Source organism: Cotesia glomerata, linkage group LG2, assembly GCF_020080835.1.
Source record: "Cotesia glomerata isolate CgM1 linkage group LG2, MPM_Cglom_v2.3, whole genome shotgun sequence".
NCBI classification, from domain to species: domain Eukaryota; kingdom Metazoa; phylum Arthropoda; class Insecta; order Hymenoptera; family Braconidae; genus Cotesia; species Cotesia glomerata.
The window spans coordinates 15,442,371-15,463,867 of record NC_058159.1 but is presented as its reverse complement, the minus strand read 5'-3'; the positions used below and the strand labels follow the sequence as shown (position 1 = coordinate 15,463,867).

General features: G+C 36.3%; 2 protein-coding genes across 2 annotated transcripts; both read right to left on the bottom strand.

Annotated features, from left to right (window-relative positions):
- Window positions 1-7,949: 7,949 nt before the first annotated feature.
- On the bottom strand, window positions 7,950-11,435 carry LOC123258967. The gene is made up of 5 exons (XM_044719223.1): window positions 11,078-11,435; window positions 10,254-10,877; window positions 9,900-10,104; window positions 8,297-8,425; window positions 7,950-8,241 (listed from the first exon to the last, which is right to left on the bottom strand). The coding sequence occupies exons 1-5, from the start codon at window positions 11,433-11,435 to the stop codon at window positions 7,950-7,952; spliced, it is 1,608 nt and encodes a 535-aa protein (XP_044575158.1).
- A 117-nt stretch (window positions 11,436-11,552) lies between these two features.
- Window positions 11,553-12,446, bottom strand: LOC123258966. The gene is made up of 2 exons (XM_044719222.1): window positions 12,077-12,446; window positions 11,553-11,974 (listed from the first exon to the last, which is right to left on the bottom strand). Exons 1-2 carry the CDS (start codon window positions 12,444-12,446, stop codon window positions 11,553-11,555), a joined length of 792 nt encoding a protein of 263 aa, XP_044575157.1.
- Window positions 12,447-21,497: the final 9,051 nt, after the last annotated feature.

The window sequence follows — 21,497 nt, the reverse complement described above, 5'->3', positions numbered from 1 at the left end:
GGTCTGTTATTAGGTCGAACCTTCGACCGTACACATAGGGTCGAAAGTTTTTGACTGCTTGAAGCATAGCAAATGCTTCCTTCTCGTACGTGTCGTAGCGTGTTTCCGCGTCCCTTAACACTCGAGAGTAGTATGCGATAGGTTTATCTTTACCTATTTCTCCCTGTGACAGTACTGCTCCTATTGCCACTCCCGAAGCATCCGTGGTTATGATGAACGGCTTCGAAAAATCAGGGTATTGTAAGATTGGTGCAGTACATAAAGCTGTTTTTAGTTCCTCGAAAGCTGCCTGAGCGTCCTCAGTCCATACAAATTCTCGGTCCTTCTCCAGCAATCTCGTCAGAGGTTTCGCAATTTTTGAAAAGTTTTTAATAAAACGGCGATAATAGCCAGTTAGCCCTAGAAATTCCCTAATATTACGGGGGTTCTTCGGGACTGGAAACTTTTCCACAGCTTCCAGTTTTTCAGGATTGGGTTTTAATCCCTCTCGGCTGATAACATGTCCTAAGTAATTTACCTCCGGACGTAAAAATTCGCATTTTTCGGGCTGAAGTTGTAGATTCGCTTTCCGTAACCTATCCATAAGGTCATCTATTCTTTGCTCGTGTTCAGCAAGGTTCCTGGCAAAGACGATGATATCATCAAGGTACACGAACATTGAGATTCCCTGGAGTCCAGTTAAAGCGCTATCCATTAGTCTCTGAAACGTAGCCGGTGCATTTTTTAAACCAAAGGGCATACGAGTATACTCCCAATGACCTTGAGGAGTAGAAAAAGCGGTTTTATGGCTATCAGATGGGTCCATTTCGATTTGGTAGTATCCTGACGCCAAATCGAAGACAGAAAAGTATTTGGAACCCCCCAATTGGTCCAGAATTTCAATAATGGTGGGAAGGGGGTAGGCATCAGTGATTGTTCTTTCGTTTAATAAACGAAAGTCAATGACAACACGCCATCGTTTGTTTCCTTTTGCGTCGGCTTTCTTGGGAACAATCCAAATAGGGCTATTATACGGTGACTCTGACGGTTTTAATACTCCCATCTCAAGTCCCTCTTTTACATGTTTTTCCACTTCCGGTTTCAGGTTATGTGGAAGTCTATATTGTTTCGTGGAGATTGGGAAGTCTGAATTAGTCGGGATTCGGTGCTTGTACAAAACGCTGGAACTCAAAGGTTCTCCGGGAATGTGAAATCGGTCCGCATGTTTCCTAACTAATTGTTCGACGTGAATCTGTTCTACTTTATCTAAATAATCTAACCGCAACAGGGGTTTTATTTGTTCAAATCTTTCTGCTGTTGAGGTGTCCTTTAGTACGGTGAAAATCCTTTTTGTTATTCCTAAACAGTGATAAATATCTTGATTTGATTTATCTTGGTCTATAAGGGAGGGTGTATATGATTTTTCCACTTCTTGTACGTTTAGTGTAGGGATTTTGATTCCTACTTCATTGTTGGTCGAGTTGTAAATTTGAAGGTAAGCTCGTCCATTTTTTACCTTGACTAAGCAACTCCCTGCAAAAATACCTTTTCCAATTTTCAACCGAGGAATGTATCCTTGTGATACTTCGGGGTTCTTGACGTTTATATAAAAGGTCGATTCGCTGCGTCGCGGTACGTACATAATCCCATTTTCAACCCTGTTAAGTTTTTTGAATGGATATTTTTCGGTCCCCATTTCTAAGATTTTATTTTTATAATCAATTTTGGCTCCAAATTCAGAGAAAAACTGCGATCCCACTAATCCTGCGTGCGGGATGGCTAAACTATTTGGTACGACATGACATTCGGTGCGTCTGCCAAACAGTTTTAGATTCACACTCCCCAATGTTGATATAGGAGTGTTCGAAATACCGTGAAGTTCAATGATGTTGTTTTTGTTTATTTTAGTTGTATCCTTTAAGTATTTTATTTTAATCAGATTTGGAGCCGCTCCGGAGTCCAACATCATGATAATATCCTCTTGTTTAGATGATTTACCGACAACAGCGAAGGGTAAATTATCTAAATCAGACTTTACTTCGATTTTATTTATTCTGAGTCTTCGTCTATCCTCACGTTCTGTATCGCGTGTACAGGACGGGTATTTCGATGATCTTCTCTCGCGCCCCCCGAAGAAGATTGTCTCGCGTTTGCTTGGATAAAATTTATCGTTTTTAACCACCTACAATTTTCCTGGGTGTGATTATCAAGTCCGCAAACGTCACAATGCATCCCTGCATTTTGCGCGTAATTATTGTTTCCCGTGTTTGGAGGATGTCGGTAATTTTCTTGACTCGGCCCGGGATTCGAAGCGGGGTTGACTTGATTTGGATTTAATTTGCAATATCTAGCGGAATGGCCTCTTTGACCACACAATTGGCATCTTAAATTGGCATATTGATTTTGGCCTGTTTTTGCTAATTGAGGGCATGTTTTGGCTCCGTGTCCTTCTCGTAGCAGATTTGACATTGACGTTCGGGGCAGTCTTTTGCGAAATGCCCTTGTTTCCTACAACGACGACAATTAATTTTTGAGAGGTCGAATTGGTTTGAATTTCCGTTCCCATTATTGGTATTTTTATTAGGATTATTATTGCCCGAGTTTGATGTTTTGTTCTTTGGGTTTCGGGAATCAGTGGTAGTAGTGAAGGTTACTAGGTTCTTCTTCTTCTTCTCTTCTGCAGTCTTTTCCTTGGGTTTAGACATCAACTCGTTCCGCGCTTTCATTTTTCTTTCAATTGTTATGGCAGCTGCTAGGGCCTCATCTACGTTAGCGCAAATGGGCATTCGCTGGTCGATTTCCTGGTCTAAATTTTGTGTGAATATAGCCGCGAGTGAAGAATTGATCTTTTCTTTGAACGCTCGATTTTCTTCTTCGGTCATATTAGGATTGTCCGACGCATTACATTCAATGATTTCATCTACCTTTTTCCTTAATCTATTCGCGTAATCCACTACTGATTCACCCTTTCCTTGATACAATTGTCCTAATTCGCCTTGTAGTTGGAAAACCGTCTTTGAGGCTACATAAATCTTTTTTAAGTTCTTCGTCAAATCTAAAATTGTTGCTGGGATGGTGTGGCTTAATGATGCCTTTACTTTATCGCCTAGTTTCACTCCGTAGATCAATTTGCATAAATTTGCTTCTGCTTCGGCGGGTAACACGTCTTTTGCTTCCTTACAACATTTTGAAAAATCGATGAGTTCTTCCGGGACTCCATCGAATCGGGGTACAAACGCCAAAGCGTCGCTTAACGAGATACTTTGATTCGCGGTTAAAACCATTTCGTCGATGTTGTTTGGATCTTCGGGGTTATTATTATTATTATTTCCTGGGTCAATCGGGTCGTTAACTTTTTCTTGATTAACCGGGGTGTTAACCGTTTTTTTTTTTATCTACTGGGACGCTAACCGTTTTTTCTGTAAGGGTGTCGTCGTTATTAATGGTTAAATCAATGTTATTGTTACTGGTACTTGCAGTGTCCGATTTATCTGCCCTAGGTATTTCCTTACGGGGTTCGTCTTCTGAATCCTCGTCTGAAGTGATTTCTGGATTGATTTGAGATTTTCCTAGTCCCGAATCTACAGTTTTTTCACCGTCAAACGTGTCTCGGAATTCAAATTTTTTTGTTTCGTTACGTTTCCGGGTGACTAGAGGTAAACCTTCTGGAAACGGCACGTATCCGTCTTTCCTCAGTGAATAAGATTTCGATTTTTCTTCATCAGACATTTAATTTTTAATTCCGATTTAATTTCTTCCCACGATTTCGTTATGTGAATTTAATCTAAATGAATTAATGGGACCCAACCGGTTTTAGAAACTCCTAGTGATAGACTTGGGGGTTCAGGATTTGGGAGCTGCAGTCGTTTTAATTTTTGACCCGACCTACGATCCCCTATTAAATCTTCCCAAATTACTAAAACTATTTCGTTTATACAACCGTGATTACTAACAATTCTGATCGCGTTTCTTTTTTTTCAATAACGTATTCGGCGGCCTGACTTTTTACCACGTTTTTTGGGCATAAGAGGTTAGAAAAGTGAGGAAATCAGAGTAGCTTTTTTTTTTTGTTTATGCGTCTGATTAAAAAGGATGGGAAGACCAGAGCAGCTTTTTCGCGCATCCGGTTTGGAAGAGTAAGGAGGGTATAATTATCCTACTTTCTCAATTATCCTCTTGAATTTAACCGATATACGAACAGTCGCGTTTGGCAATGCCTAATTAAACAAGGGTTCTAATCGGGATTTTAAAATTTCCTTTTCAATACCTCTGTATTTCACTTATAAAGAACGAAATTGTTAACTAATAGGTTAGCACATTTATAAAACACAACAAAATTTCATTAAAGGGGAACAAATATTAATAAACAATTTTCAAAATATCAAAATTACACATGCAATAAATTTACATAGAATTTTTGTAAGCTTATATTTTTAAAAACGTGAGAATTTCTCTATAGAATCTCTAAAATTATTATTTAATTTTACAAGAATTCAGAAATTTTAATTCAATTGTTTAAAATTTATTCAAAAATCTAGATAATTTCCACAAAGATTTAAGAAATTTTTAATAATTATTTAATAAAATTTAATCACAAATTTATTTCTTTTACGAAGCTCTAAAATTTTTATTTAATTTCACAAGAATTCAATAAATAGATTCAATTTGTTTAAAATTTATTCAAAAATTTAGATAATTTCTCAGAAAATTTAATCACAAATTTATTTCTTTTACGAAGCTCTAAAATTTTTATTTAATTTCACAAGAATTCAATAAATAAATTCAATTTGTTTAAAATTTATTCAAAAATTTAGATAATTTTTCAGAAAATTTAATCACAAATTTATTTCTTTTACGAATCTCTAAAATTTTATTTAATTTCACAAGAATTCAATAAATAGATTCAATTTGTTTAAAATTTATTCAAAAATTTAGATAATCTTTCAGAAAATTTTAAGAGATTTCCAATAACTGTTTAATAAATTTTATTCACAAATTAATTTCTCAATATCGTTTCACAAAACTTCTGGTCCATGTGTTCGAGCGCCAATTTTGTTACGTCCAAATCGTTGAACGTAAATTATTAAATTTATTTTGATCCTGGTATTTTTCAACCACTAGATCGGGAACCCAGAAGTATTACGAAAGGATATTGGTTTATAGTTTTAAATAAATTATTTCGTTTCAAATTTATGTTATTCAATATATTAAATTAATAAAAGTTACAAAAGATTGAAATGCTACAAAGGTTACAAAGTTAAATGCTTAAATGCTTATTTCTTACAAAATTCTATTGATTCAGATTTAAATTAAATAATTCAATATTGAACACGTGGGGAACTACAATAAGTTTGAACACATACCTTTATTGTTACGTTGATACACGTGGCTCCTTTGATCAATTATTTTTATTATTTAGCGTGTTTAATTAATTATTTATTTTTATTGAAGTTAAAAGAATTGTTTTAAAATATTATTACGATTTTTACTTTAAAATAACAAATGGAAATTTATTCAAAGACACTGATTTTAATTTAAAATAAACTATTTAGCTGCGTGAGGGTAAACCACGGTCACTAGCTAACTGGGCGATCCGCACAGTTCGGGGTCAGGAAGACACGAGAGAGTTCATGCGAAGTTCTTTTTGGGACTCGAATTTCCGGGCGTTTCCAAATTACTAATTGGGGGAAAACAGTAGCCAATTAGCTGTCTATTTCCCTTAGTTTCTACCCTCTCTTCCGATTTTTCCAAGATGTTCGCTTGAACTCCCTTCCTTGGGCCCAGAGGCATGATGTGCCTCTCTCTCTTACTTATAGGCTAAAATATACCTATGTATTGGTATACGTGTAAGCACATTTACATGCACACAAACACATAGTTTTTCTTAGTTAACTAAGTCTTATATTTTATTTATAATTATTACTAGCTTATTTATTTATTTAGTTTATTTTACGAATAATGATATTCATTTCTTATAGTTATTCATTTCGCGCATAATTATTTATGCAATTGTCGACAATTGTAATTTATTAATATTTAAATAATTATTTAAATATTTCCTATTGTTTAGTTATTAATTCTTATTTTTTTCTAACTATTTAGATATTTCTTATTTACGTGAATGTTATTTATTAATTTGTTGTTAAATTTATTATTAATTTTAGTTATTTAAAATTACCTATTTTTAAAAGTTTTAAATTTATTATTCTCTTAACTTTAATCCTATTAACGTTTAAAAATCTCTAAGGTTCTTGTTCAAAAATGCTGTCAATACAGAGGGCAATAAAACTCCCATTTACTTGTGTATTTAGGGTCTTTTTAATCCTTAGAGATAAGCCTGCCTAATGTCGGGAAATTTTTTGGCGAGGCCGGACGAGACACTTAATGCGTTTCTCATTATCAGTGTCTGCTGTAAATTTCATTTCTTTTAAAAATATATTTTAAAAGAATAAAATTTATATTATCCAGACAAATAAAATAATGTTAGAATTATACCACGACATAACACGGTTTACAAGTGAGCCTATAGATGTTTCACATCAAAAGCGAAAGTAAAGAAATACTAATGGCGACTTGATGCAGCGAAAGCATGGAAGCGAAAGATAATAATAATAATGCGTCTTCTTCCTCGTTGACTTGGGGAAGAAGACTTATTGCGCATGTCTGCTAAGCTATCAGCCAATCACGCCATGAAGTGATCGGCAAGATAGATAGATAGATAGATAGATACTAAACTTTATTGACCCTAGAGCCTTAGCTCCCTCAGGACCATCATAATTATACATTATAATCAGTGTAAAATACAGAGCATGTAATTACATAAATTGAAAATAATAAAATAAAAACATATTATAATGAAACAATAACGTGAATTATAAATTATAAATTATAATCGTGGTAGATATGAGACAAGTTGCCAGAAAACCTGGTAATAGCACAGTTAAGCAAAACTAATATCATTCAATATCACTCAAGGCACAGCAGCATACAATAATGACAATCAAAGCTCAATATCATAAATTAATACTTTTGCAAATAATAATTATAGCACGCACTACGGAACAGTTCATAATTTTCAGCTTTAGTTACTTCTGGGGGTAGCGCATTCCAAATGCGTATCCCGCGGATAAGAAAAGAGTTCTCAAATATCCGACAATTAGATCTAGGCAGGCGTAAATAATCCTCCCTTACATCACCCTCCGCAAAGCTACCGGCAAAAACTCCAAATTACATCTGAACAATTGTCGGTAGCCCATACATATTTCTTTATAAAAAAGGCATGCCATGAAATAATTTCTCCTGTCACTCAACTTCAACCATCCCAGCCTCTTGAAGTACGGCGTAATATGCTCAGCCCTTGAAACCCTAAAAATATAGCGAACACAGGAGTTCATTTTACGCTGCAGCCGCACCTGCAAACTATTGCTAATATTACAGTAACCTACACAACAGTAGTCAAACACCGGAAATATCAGCGTGGTGACAAGTTTTATACGCAATTTCTCATTGAAGACTTCATTATTTACCTTCAACTGCGCTAGCACCCGCATCGCCCGATTGCACACTTCCGTAACCTGACAATCCCAGGAAAGAGTACAATCAATCAAAACGCCAAGATACTTAACAACTGTGTCGTAGCGAATAATACAGTTATCTACTCGAATGCAATCAGCATACTTACAGCTATTACTATTGACTTTAAAATTACTACCAAAAATTATAGCTTTGGTCTTTGACGCATTCAACTTAAGATAATTAATATTGCACCACTCAACAATGTCAACTATCTCTGCATTTAGCGCAGCCATTATTCCGCATGTCTGCTGAGCAATCAGCCAATCACGCTATGACGTGATCAGTCAAACTAAGCTTTGTGCAGGCGTTTAGTTTAAGCGGGAACTAGCAGTTGACAGATGCGGCTCATGAAATTGGGAGTCCCCCAGGGGCGACTTTATCGCGGCTGGGCATGTTCACTGAACATTCTCCCCTGGGTTGGTGGCTGCGTCGACAAGATCGTCTTCTTCATATGTTAGCGGCAAGACACAGAGCTTTGTAATTGGACGTACTAGCTCTGTGTTAACTGTCTTGACAGTTACCACGCGGACTTGTCCATCTTCCGCTGGATGGAGAGCGATGACTTTGCTAATGGCCACTTGGTTGGCGGGATCATCCTTAGTGGTGATCAGTACAACTGAACCCACTTTGATCTCGTTGCGTTGATGATGCCACTTTGTTAATGGCCTGGTAGCAGTGGATGCAGTCCTGATAATAGCGTTTCCAGAAATGTTGAACCATTTGTTGGACTTGTTCCCAATACGAGAGCCGAACGGGTCGTACTTCTGTCAGCGATGGCTCTGGAACTGCGTTGAGTGACTGTCCGATTGAGAAATGATCTGGTGTCAGTACTGCCAGGTCAGCACGATCTTCATTCAGCGGTGTGAGCGGTCTGAAATTTAAGATGGTGTCACGAACGGAGTGAGTGATGGGCGTAATGATTATGAAATAGAAATCTCAAATATCCGAACGCTGTCACTTTGTCCGTTCGGGAGCTAAATTAAAAATTGCGTTGGAGTGTGGAGCGGTACACAAGCTCGAACGTTATCTCTAGTTGTTAACTTAGAGAGAGTAAGGATGATGGACTCCTGCTGACTTCGGTCACGAGTAACCTATTCTACCGTTTAACTCAAATCCTATTGTAATAGAGATCTTATTTTATTTCATTACGTATTTTGATTCAAAGTAAAAAAAATATATAATTCTGTTATTTGAATTTTTATTGAGACAAACCAGTTATTAAGTTTACAAATTTGGATTGCAATATAAATGTTAAATAAAAATAGTCATAAAAGAACTGAACATAAAGGTTAGATATAAAAGATAAAAAAAAAAAATAAAGTAAAATGTTCTTGTACGATTACCCTGGAAGTCTGTTCTTTCGAGAATGGCCCAAGTTTTATGGGACTTTCACCTTCTATGGGTATTGTTCACTATTGAATCACCGTATCTCGGATATTCCGGAGAAGTTAAGTAATCTAGATAATGAATTTTAATTATAATCGACGCTTTTTAGCGGAAAAGTTTATCAAAATAAAGCTTCGCGAATTTTCACGAAGAAATCCTTAAAATCTAGTCAACGCTCTTCGGCGGAAAATTATACACTTCGCGATTTACGCGAGAAAAATCAACGCTCAATGGCGGAAATTAATAAAACAAAAGAAAATTGGAATATAAATATGGCATATATCGAATAGCCGATGAATCTACCACGTTAGTGCTACTAAATGCAGCCTAACCACGAGCAAGACTCTAAGTCGTATATTACGGATTTTATTGTGCTTCCGAAGAATTTGATGCCCGGAGCCGATTGACGCGGAGCTAACCAGTGGTATCCTGGTCTAAATCAAACTGTTGAAAAATGATTTTCGGGCAGTTTATATATGGTTAGCGACACCGGCGTCTGTATGGGACTCATAGGAAAATTAATTCAAAAATTGAGGGAAAGCTCAAGGGTATTTTGCATCATCGCGTTTCTAGATTTTTCGAAACCCGGATAAACTTATGCGTAGTTTAAACTATTGCCTTATAGGTCTTATTTTTACGACTTTAAGCGGAAAACGTGAAGGTGACTTCATCATATTACAAATTTAAAAGTTAGAAAAACAAAGTCGTTAATTTCTGATTATAATAATCTTTGTATACAAAGAGATCCGGGTGATTCGTATGAACGTCATCAAATCATGGGAAAGATGGGCCAGATTTCTCTTACACAGACTTCCAAAGTATAGTAGATGGTAATTAAAGTAAAGGTAAAACTAATTGTTTCTTAGGTACTAAATACAAAATTTTCGAAAATATTTTGGAGCAAGTTGTGAACTACGTATGTCACAATGGCTTCAATTTGAGCTAGTAGCGTTGAATACTGCTCTAGCGTCAACAGCGAGTCTCCGATTGTTCGTCGAAAATGAAACTTAATTGATTTGACAATGGCTTCCCATTTTCCTCCAAAATGTGGAGCTCTAGGCGGATTGAACTTCCAGTTCGTGCCATTTTGAGCGATTAACACTGATAATTCTCGAAGTGAGCGGGATCCTGCAGCGAATAGTCGTTTCAGCTCTTTATCTGCCCCTGCAAAGTTGGTTCCACAATCTAAGTATAGCGTATGACAGATAGCTCGGCGACTAGTAAAGCGGCGATGAAGGCAGTAGCGGTGTAGTCAGTGACTAGCTCTAGATGTACAGCTGAGCTGAACATGCAGACAAAGACTGCAATCTAGCCTTTGTATGTTCTTGCTCCACGTCCTTGAAAGGTTTTCAGAGTGATGGGTCTAGCGTAGTCGAGTCCTGTATGCAGGAAAGCTCGAGTTTGCTGCACTCGTGCGGCAGGTAGTTGACCCATCAACTGTTGAGCGCGTTCACCACGGTGTCTGGTGCAGATAGCGCAGCGTAATATGAATGATCTGACTGGAACACGGCCTCCAATGATCCAGACACTCTTGCGTAAGTCAGCGAGCGTAAGCTGAGTACCTCCGTGAAGCGTTTTGCGGTACGAATCATCAATCAGGATTGATGTAAGCGGTGATTGTCTTGGCAAGATTGCTGGATGCTTTTCTTCTGGGTCCAGCAATGCGTTTTTCAAGCGGCCACCGACTCTCAGGACCTCCTGATGGTCAATGAACGGAGTCAACTTGGTGATACAGTTATTTTTCGGCAGACCATCACCATCTTGAAGCGTGTGAATCTCTCTAGCGAAGTATTGTCCTTGATTAAACTTAATCAAGGTCAATTTAGCGCGCTCCAGGTCTGATGGAGTAAGCGGTAGGCCAGCGAAGATTGTGGAACTCTTCTGAAGCGGTCGATGACACGATGCCAGATGCTGAGCTTCCGTAGCAGTAGAAACAGCTGCGTGTAATGCGATAGTAATTGTTGGAGCAGGCAGTTTTCTGCTTTCCAAGTTACTAGTGTCAGACCTTGTCGTTCTTCTCGATGCGTTGCGTTGTCAGCTGGAGGCTCCAAAGTGGGCCAAGAGTATTCTGGTTCATGAAGCCAAGTCGGTCTATGCCATCAGAGAGCGTGGTGCTTTAGTTTTAGCGTTGGTATACCTTTTGAAGCGCAGTCAGCGGGGTTTTGCTTTCCTGGAATAAATTTCCAGGAGACATCTCGAAGCGTTTCTTGGATTTTTCCCACTCTATTGCGGACGAATGTCTTCCAGCGGGTTGCTGGACTTTTAATCCATGCGAGAGTCACGGCGGAGTCAGTCCAGAGATTGATCCTGACATTTTCTAGTGACTGAACTTCCTTGACATGAAGTATCAGTTGTGTAAGTAACCATGCAGCAGATAATTCCAAGTGTGGAATTGTCATGGTCATCAGCGGTGCTACTTGCGTTTTTGAACACAAAAGTGAGACCTTTGTGTTCCCATCAGCGTCAGTGACTCTCAAATAAACAGCGGCAGCCATAGCGTTTTGCGAAGTGTCTGTGAACCCGTGCAATTCTATTGTTTCTCCAGGTGCAATATTATTCCAGCGTGGAATGCGGATGGATTCGATATTTCGAAGGTCCTCACGGTATCCAGTTCATTTGTGAATGAGTGATTGTGACAATTGTTCGTCCCATGACACTCTATCTAGCCACAGATCTTGCATATAGATCTTGGCTTTGACGACAATTGGTGCGAGAAATCCTAGCGGGTCATACAGCTTAGCGATTTCAGACAAAATAGCTCTTTTTGTCTTAGGTGTCTCTGGCGGTAGCGTATTCTTGAACTGGAGAGCGTCAGTGTGTGAATTCCAGTACATGCCCAGGAACTTTATTGGTGCATCACCGATTTCTTTAAACGGTGTTTCTAGCTGCTTTTCTGGAGTGACTTCAGCGAGTAGTCTTGGACTATTGCTAGCCCATTTGGTAAGCGGGAAGCAGCCTGCGGCGCACAGTGCTTTTGTTTGCACTGCAACCTTTATAGCGTCTTGTTCGTTATCTGCTCCACCGTAGATGTCATCTACTTAGCGTGTTTCCAACATTGGAGCAACAGCTAGCGGGAAGCGGTGTCCCTCATCCTTTACTAGTTGGATGACCACACGTACAGCGTCAAAAAGTGTACTAGCGGTCCCGTAGTTGACTGTCTTGAGAAAGTAAGCGTCTACTAGGTCATTCTCATCTTTCCAGAGAATGCACTGAAGCGGCCAATCAAGCGAATTAAGCGAATCAACCTTAATCTGTCTGAACATCTTGGTGATGTCAGTAGCGAATAGAATCCTGTTGCATCGGATTCTCAACATCACGTCGAAGATGTCAATTTGCGTTTTGGGTCCTGCGTGTAGAATGTCGTTCAATGAAATTCCTGTAGATGTTGCACAGGAACCGTTGAACACTTTGCGGAGCTTCGTAGTGGTACTATCAAGCTTCAATACCCCATGGTGAGGCAAGAAGTAAGCGTTTGCGGGCAAGTCGTTGATCGGAACTCGTACCATGTGTCCTAGTTGTATGTATTCTGCCATGAACGCACGTTACATGTCAGAATATTCTTTTTCTCGCGAAAAGCGGGTTATTAATCTGCGGAGTGATCCCATGGCTGCGTTGATAGAGTCGCCAAGTTGACTCTCGGGGGCTTTAAGCGGTAATCTCACTACGTAGCGTCCATCAGGCTGTCGACAATGCGTTTGACGAAAGTGAACTTCACATTCGTCTTCTTCAGCGGTGTTGAGCGGTGAATTACCAGATGGAACCTCTTTCTGCTCCCAAAACTTTGCGATAGCGTCTTGTAATGATGTGTCTAATGACGCATGTAATGCTGCGTGTGATGTTGAAGCGTGTTGAGCGGTGACAGCTCCATAGACAATCCAACCAAGCGTGGTGGATTGTGCAATCGGAGAATTGCGAAGTCTACGTTTAATCTCAGCGTTCATGATCTGTGCGGCTGGTGATGCACCTAAAATAATGTGACGCAGAACGCGGCTGTAGATAGTACGGGTCAGCGAGCTTGAGATTATCAAGATGCGGCCATTTCGGATCAGCGATCACGAACGATGGAAGATCTACCGTCAGTGTTGGTAGAATATGCATGCTGACATGCATTGAAGCGGGTGTACATAGCGAATGAAGTTCAATTGTGCTTACACCTAGTGAACTTCCTGCGGAGACATTGCCAATGCCCTTGAGCATGACCATGTCACGTTGTTGCGGTTGTCCAAGCTTCTTGAAGAGCGTCTGTCTCATAAATGAGAGCTCTGAGCCTTGATCGATCAAAACTCTTGCGGTGATGGGATTACCATGATGCGGACGGAACTGGACTAAAGCGGTAGCTAGCAAAACTTGAGCGGAAGGCGAATCTGAAATAATCAACAGTTAATGTCAAGCTGTAAACGGTCTAAAGGAACGATTAGTTGCCTGTGCGGAAGATGTAGGCTGCGGCGAAGCTGATTTCGTTGGTGCATCCAAACTGGATGAACGCGTGGTGACGTTGACCACATTTTCGGCAATCTTGAGCGGTCTTGCAGTCTGCGGCGCGGTGCGGAACACAACAGTTAAAGCACAAGTTGCATTTTTCAACTATCTTGCGTAGTTCACCATATAGAAGTTATTTTAGGCCCGAAGTCGAGTTTTTAGTCTTAATAAAGCGGAAAGTTCAGCGTACCGGTGTACGAATGACTACCAGGAGCAGCACCCGATGTGCTCCGCAATGCTCCTGACACTCGACCCTTCCTAGCGGTAATAAGCTTCACTCTCACAACACAATTATTAGCGGTATAATTAATTTAAATTAAATGAGATAGAGCCAGCCTGATCCGGCTCGAAGGACCAAATGTAGAATAATGTAATTGCGGGAAAGCGAAGGATCAGGTTTTGGTCTGGATATCTGAATTAAAACGCGGAAATATTATTAAAAATGAACACTATAAATTTATTTACACTAAATACAAGTTATATGTAATATGTTAATTTGCGGATTGTTTAAATAAAAGCGGATAAATAAAGCACTGCGTGAATAATAAAGCGAAGCTGGTTGACATGTGGTTGAACACACTGCCGGCACTGGAAAAGCGGAGAATTAATTGCACAAATAACACAATTTATCTGTAACAAACTAAAGCGGATTAATAACAATTAATTTAAGCAAATTAAATTATTAAATAAGCGAAATGCGGTTTATTAACAAAAAGCGAAAGTAAAGAAATCCTAATGGCGACTTGATGCAGCGAAAGCGTGGAAGCGAAAGATAATAATAATAATGCGTCTTCTTCCTCGTTGACTTGGGGAAGAAGACTTATTGCGCATGTCTGCTAAGCTATCAGCCAATCACGCCATGAAGTGATCGGCAAGATAGATAGATAGATAGATAGATAATAAACTTTATTGACCCTAGAGCCTTAGCTCCCTCAGGACCATCATAATTATACATTATAATCAGTGTAAAATACAGAGCATGTAATTACATAAATTGAAAATAATAAAATAAAAACATATTATAATGAAACAATAACGTGAATTATAAATTATAAATTATAATCGTGGTAGATATGAGACAAGTTGCCAGAAAACCTGGTAATAGCACAGTTAAGCAAAACTAATATCATTCAATATCACTCAAGGCACAGCAGCATACAATAATGACAATCAAAGCTCAATATCATAAATTAATACTTTTGCAAATAATAATTATAGCACGCACTACGGAACAGTTCATAATTTTCAGCTTTAGTTACTTCTGGGGGTAGCGCATTCCAAATGCGTATCCCGCGGATAAGAAAAGAGTTCTCAAATATCCGACAATTAGATCTAGGCAGGCGTAAATAATCCTCCCTTACATCACCCCTCCGCAAAGCTACCGGCAAAAACTCCAAATTACATCTGAACAATTGTCGGTAGCCCATACATATTTCTTTATAAAAAAGGCATGCCATGAAATAATTTCTCCTGTCACTCAACTTCAACCATCCCAGCCTCTTGAAGTACGGCGTAATATGCTCAGCCCTTGAAACCCTAAAAATATAGCGAACACAGGAGTTCATTTTACGCTGCAGCCGCACCTGCAAACTATTGCTAATATTACAGTAAACTACACAACAGTAGTCAAACACCGGAAATATCAGCGTGGTGACAAGTTTTATACGCAATTTCTCATTGAAGACTTCATTATTTACCTTCAACTGCGCTAGCACCCGCATCGCCCGATTGCACACTTCCGTAACCTGACAATCCCAGGAAAGAGTACAATCAATCAAAACGCCAAGATACTTAACAACTGTGTCGTAGCGAATAATACAGTTATCTACTCGAATGCAATCAGCATACTTACAGCTATTACTATTGACTTTAAAATTACTACCAAAAATTATAGCTTTGGTCTTTGACGCATTCAACTTAAGATAATTAATATTGCACCACTCAACAATGTCAACTATCTCTGCATTTAGCGCAGCCACACAATCATTAACATGTTCCAAATCACAAGACAAGTATATCGCTAAATCATCAGCATAAAGCAAGTATCGACAGCGCAGTCGTTGAGAGAGATCCGAAATATAGAGTGAGAACAATAAAGGGCCTAGCACACTCCCTTGCGGCACACCATTAAGCACATTCCAAAGATAAGCTTTGTGCAGGCGGTTAGTTTAAGCGGGATCTAGCAGTTGACAGGTTCGGCTCGTGAAATTGGGAGTCCCCCAGGGGCGACTTTATCGCGGCTGAGCCTGTTCACTGAACACGCTGATTAAGGTCAAATTTCAAGGACGAATTTGAATGAGACGATTTATAATTATAATAGTAAAAGACGTAATTATAATAGTATAATAGTAAAAGACGTTATAAAAAAATATAATGTTGCCGAAAGACGAGCTTTGAGAGATAGAAAAAAACGTATAGTATTTTAGCTAACAGAGACAATAAAAAAATGATGTAACCAATATTTTTACCGGTTTACTTAAAGGAACAAATGGTATGAGAAAAAAATTGTTTTACAATCAATTTCAAAAGTTAAAAAAAAATGGTTGTTAAAGCAAAATGCACCTTTTTCTTATAATTTTGGCTACATAGCATATTCGTATTCAGCAGCTCAAAATATATTAAAAAATAACATTATTGTTGCCATCGAGCCTGAAGTGCACACGGGTCTCATGACCGGCCCCCGGACTATAAGAGACTCTCTTAAAGAGAGGTCTATTAGGTATATTATTAAGCGCCGGCAGTGGAAAGGGAAGTTTTTTGAAGCATTCGTAAAGTATATTATACATATACTAATTTAAATCTACGAAAGCCTGGATGGCTCACCGTCAACTAACGAAAAAGTGGCGCTCCTTTCGCCCACAAGTTAACTAGTGCACGAGTCCACTTGTGAACTTGTGGAGGCGACGCGACAGTATTAGAAACGAGCTTTTCGAAGGTTTCGCCATTTTAACATGCGCAAATTAAAAAATAACGTCTTATTTTGTTATTGTTTACGTAACACTACAACAATGTAGACATTAATATTGGAAATTTAAATTTATTTTGATTAATTTATTGCTATTGCTGTAAAATCGCTCCACAAGTGCACGAGTCCACAAGTGAACGAGTTCACTTGTGAACTTGTGGAGGCGATGCGACAGTATTTGAAGAGCGATTTTACAGCAATAGCAATTAATAAATTAATAGTATATTACAAATCTAGGCCAGAAAGTTGGATTTCCTGGCGTATAGGATATGATGGCCGAGGCGTAGCCGAGGCCATCATATCACATACGTCAGGGCATCAACCATTCTGGTCGTGGGTTGTATACTATTTTTCTTGCTCTCCACCCCAAAGTACGCAACTCCGTGGAAGGGGTTTTGCATAACCGAAGCGAAGCCGAGGTTTTGCCGGGCGCAAGGGGGGCGCCGCCCGACTTTTGCAAAGCCGAGGCGAAGCTGAGGCTTTGCTGGTCGGGGCGGACAAAAAAAAAAAAAAAATTAATAAATTAAAAAAAAATAAGTTATTTTAAAGTTTACTAACAACTGTTCTAATTTAGAGTAATAAAATGCACAGAACTTGGCACAAATATTTAAACTCGTTCTTATAACAGAATTTTTTTTTTGAGTTGATTAAAAATTAATTTTTAGTTAGTAATCGACGGCTAAGGAAGATTGAAATTAAATTATTAGAAGCTTGTAGAGTACATGTACTTATTGTTTTTTAAACATTGCTTGACTAGCTGTCAAAGATAAAGAAAGCAAATAAAGTCCACAAAACTTTTATATTTTATTTTGTATAAACTTTTTATATAAATCATTTGTGTAGTGTTATTATTAAATAGTTTATTAATAATAATTTAGTTATAAATCAATTTTTTTTTTTTGACATTTTCTGGTTAGCTTATGCGTTGACATGTTACATACAGACGATGTTATGACTGTTAGACAGTTGAAACTCGCGCCACGAAAATATGAAAAAAAAGCGAGGTTCTGTGCTGTCCGGCCAGAAAATATGCGTAGTGTGCATGCGCCAAAACAAGCCACAAATGTTGCTCTATCTGGAGTAAAATGCGTCCAGAAAGAGCGTACTTTCGGGTAGGAGAGCAAGAAAAATAAATTTAAGTTTCCATATTATAATATCCATATTTAAGTTTCCATATAAATGTCTGCACTGTTGTAGCATAACGTAAACAATAACAAAATAACACGTTATTTTTTAATTTGCGTATGCCAAAATGGCGACATCTTCGAAAAGCGTGTTTATAATACTGTCGCGTCACCTCCACAAGTTCACAAGTGCACAAGTGGACTCGTGCACTAGTTAACTTGTGAGCGAAAGGAGCGCCACTTTTTCGTAAGTTGACGGTGAGCCAACCAGGCTTCCGTAGTAAATCACTCTGAGACTATATACACTTATGTTACTATAACCTATAGTAATTGAATTGCTGTCATGTTATAAGCACGCGCCTATAAACGTAATGCAAGTGAAAGATGTGTCTATTTTAAAAAAGAAACATTTAATAATGAAATAAATAAATTATTTTATTTGAATGGGAGAAGTAAATTGTCTTGTAAGTTAGTCTTAAGTGGTACATGAAGATTTTATTTGTGAACTATAAAAATAATAGCCGGTAGAACGGACTGAAAATTTCTTATTTACATTATATAGTAAAGTTCTGAATTATATTAGTGTCTTTCTCACATTAATAAGAGTTTTGTTACAAAAAATAAAACAAATGAACTCATAACAAATAGGATTCTATAAAATCCAACCCTTCATCATTTTTGTTGATTTAAATTATTGTTCAACATAACTTTCATATGCGATAAATTTGACGTGCATCAAAAAAAAATTATTTGTTGTGAGTTGTAAGTGAAAAAATTTTAATTAACCATGAAGCGTGGCCCATATAAATTGTACTTGAGGCCAGGTGGTGATGGCATTATGCCTCAATCAACATTTTACGATAAATTAATAAAGTTTCGGTGTGACGTAAGTATACATTTATTTGACAGTAATAATATTTATGATCTTGAACTTAAGTATAGAATAAAGTCGCTTGAAAATTGCACTTGTATTGGAAAAATTTGGAGATAGTAAAAAGAGATTTTTATAAATACTTTTTTTGTGGTTGGTAATTAGAATAAACTAAGAAATGGTGACTTACGTTAGTTTAAAAACTATAATTATTTTCTAATCGCTAAGAAACTTATTGATAACATTTGAACGAAAAAGAATGACTAATATGAAGTATGTAAATCGATGTAAGACTTTTGAATATGCCATATTTTTTATTGTAATAACGAAACAAATTTTGTGGAAAAAAAATTTTTTATTATTGCATCTCAAATTTCCATCATATATGAAAGTATTGATAACTACTTAAAGGACTTTCATAAAATATTATACATTAGAAGCAAGCTATTGAAGCACAAAATTTTCGTACGTAATTGATTATTTAAAACATGCTGATTTGGCAATAGTAATGAATAAACACAAAAGTTGTCAATTATTACACGCTTTATATTAGCTTCACTTGTATGTCAGTTTGTATGTCAGTTTGTCAGTATGTCAGTAACTCTCCGTGGGTAATCTGCGCGCCTGCGGCCTTCCTTGGTTCTGGTAGCCGTTTCTCAGGCTCGCTCTCCGAAATCGAACTCTGATTCCCCGTATTTATAATATTTATAAATAATTATTTTTTATTAGCTTCACTTGTATGTCAGTATGTCAGTATGTCAGTATGTAACTCTCCGTGGGTAATTTGCGCGCCTGAATATTTTTGATAATCAACAAATAATAGTTTAAAAACTAAAAATCACGCTTTTATAAATAAACCAAACTAAAAAGTAAAAATAAATAATAGTTTAAAACTAAAACACGCTTTTTATAGAAAACCAAACTAAAAATAGAAAATAAATTTAAATTAAGAATAGTGTTAAAAATTTCAATAAATATAAATTAATAATAGTGTAAATGAAAAAAATGTATTTTATTTTAAAAAAAGCGTGGGGTGCTTTTTAAGATATTATCAAAATGATAATCACTCTACTCATATCTGTCAATAAAATATTTATAACTATTGACACCATGCACCTCACGCTTTTTTTAAAATAAAATACATTTTTTTTATTTACACTATTATTAATTTATATTTATTGAAATTTTTAACACTATTCTTAATTTAAATTTATTTTCTATTTTTTAGTTTGGTTTTCTATAAAAAGCGTGTTTTTAAACTATTATTTATTATAAAACAATTTATGAAGCAATACATAAATTACATATTTACAATAGTGTTCCATAACTAAATTAAAAAGAAATACTTGTGTCAAAATATTTGTTATAAACGATTTGCAATTTGGCTTTGGTTCTTACATAAATTATATCATTCCTCAATTGAAAAATGTAAAGAAAATATCAGGATTTCAGATAATTAAATTATTTATATGACAGGTAAAAGTTTTACCTCGAAAGAAGTACTTTTTTGTGTCTATCACGATTAAATATAATTATTACTTTACATGCATTTATATTTTTGAAATAATGGTCATAATAAGTTTAGAAACTAAATTGACATCAAAAATTTTCTGCTTGTATTTACTGTAGGCTACGGATGGAGATAATCAAATTTTAAATCATGACGTTGGCGATTATGATACGAATGCGAACGCTCAACTGCCTCACAACGAAAATTTCACAGATGACAACTTGTTTTCAATTAAATCTACGACTGAAACTGATACTCCTCTTATCAATCAGCAAACTTCAACAACCACATATTCAGACTTTGATTTATGGCTTCATGAAGATGACGATGAAGAATCTTAAAGTCGAGAAATTTGGTTCGACGTAAGTAATTCAGACTTAATTAAAAAAAATATATACAATATATTTATTTAATGTTTATTTTCAGGCCGAAGATTCATCATTGGTAGAGGATTTCAATGTGAATTATAGCGAAACTAATCAGGTTTGTGTAATTGATAAATACATAAAAAAAATGTAAAAATAGTTGCATTAGTAAAGGAAAGTACTTAAAATTACGAGACATATTTTTTTAAGATGATAATGGAAAGCATGAAGTAATGATTGACATTTTTTGATAGGGAGTAGTATGGAATGAATCTAGTATATTTAAAAGCGATAACAGTTACAATTAACATTATTTAACGAAATTTCTAAACATCAATTTAAATAAGAGATAATTGTTAAAAAATGTTGAAGAGTAAATATAAATACAATAGAAATTTCAATTTCGAAAGTAAAAAATGGTATGTGTATATGAAAACTTGAAAAACTTTGAAAAATTTTTAACTGAAAAGGTTACAAAAATATTGCAATTTGAATATAAAAAGATTTATTTGAACCATTATCTAAGAATTTAATAATGAAAAACAAGGGAAAGCAATGGAATACATAATTTGATATTAATAAATTGATCACAGGAATTCAGGACAAATAATTTCAAACTATGTGTTGATTTTAGTTGAACGTTTCGTCCTTTTATTATGACTTCCTCAGCAACTACAAATAAACATAAATTTATAACCTTTGTAAACAACAATATATGTCAAAATTTACAATCATACCTTAATCATACTAGTTCACAGTTTAAAATATATTATTGTTAAAACATATAAAATATTGGTACGCATATTATGAGATTAACCAAAACAATTTTTTATATAACAATTTAACTTTCTACCAATTATTACTGAATAGAAAAGTACAAAGTACATCCACAACGACATCAGCTGTAATACTACCACTCAGCTGGTGCGTAACGGTTGTGCTATAGTACTACCACCGCGCCATCTAAGATATCTAAATATTATTTGTTATTAAATTCTAGCTGTCCTTTTTAAAATGTCATTATAAATGCTACTTGAATTATTAGGATCTGTTCTTAAGTTAATCGTATTATTTCTCTTTATATGAATCATTTCACTAACGTTTCTTTTAAACCAATTATCTTCAATGTCCACAATAGTTGCCATGTCAAATTTGAAATTGTGTCCGGTGCTAAAATGATGCTCAGCTAACGCAGTAGAGTTCGTTTTCAGTATATTAATCATTTTACAATCATATCTATGTT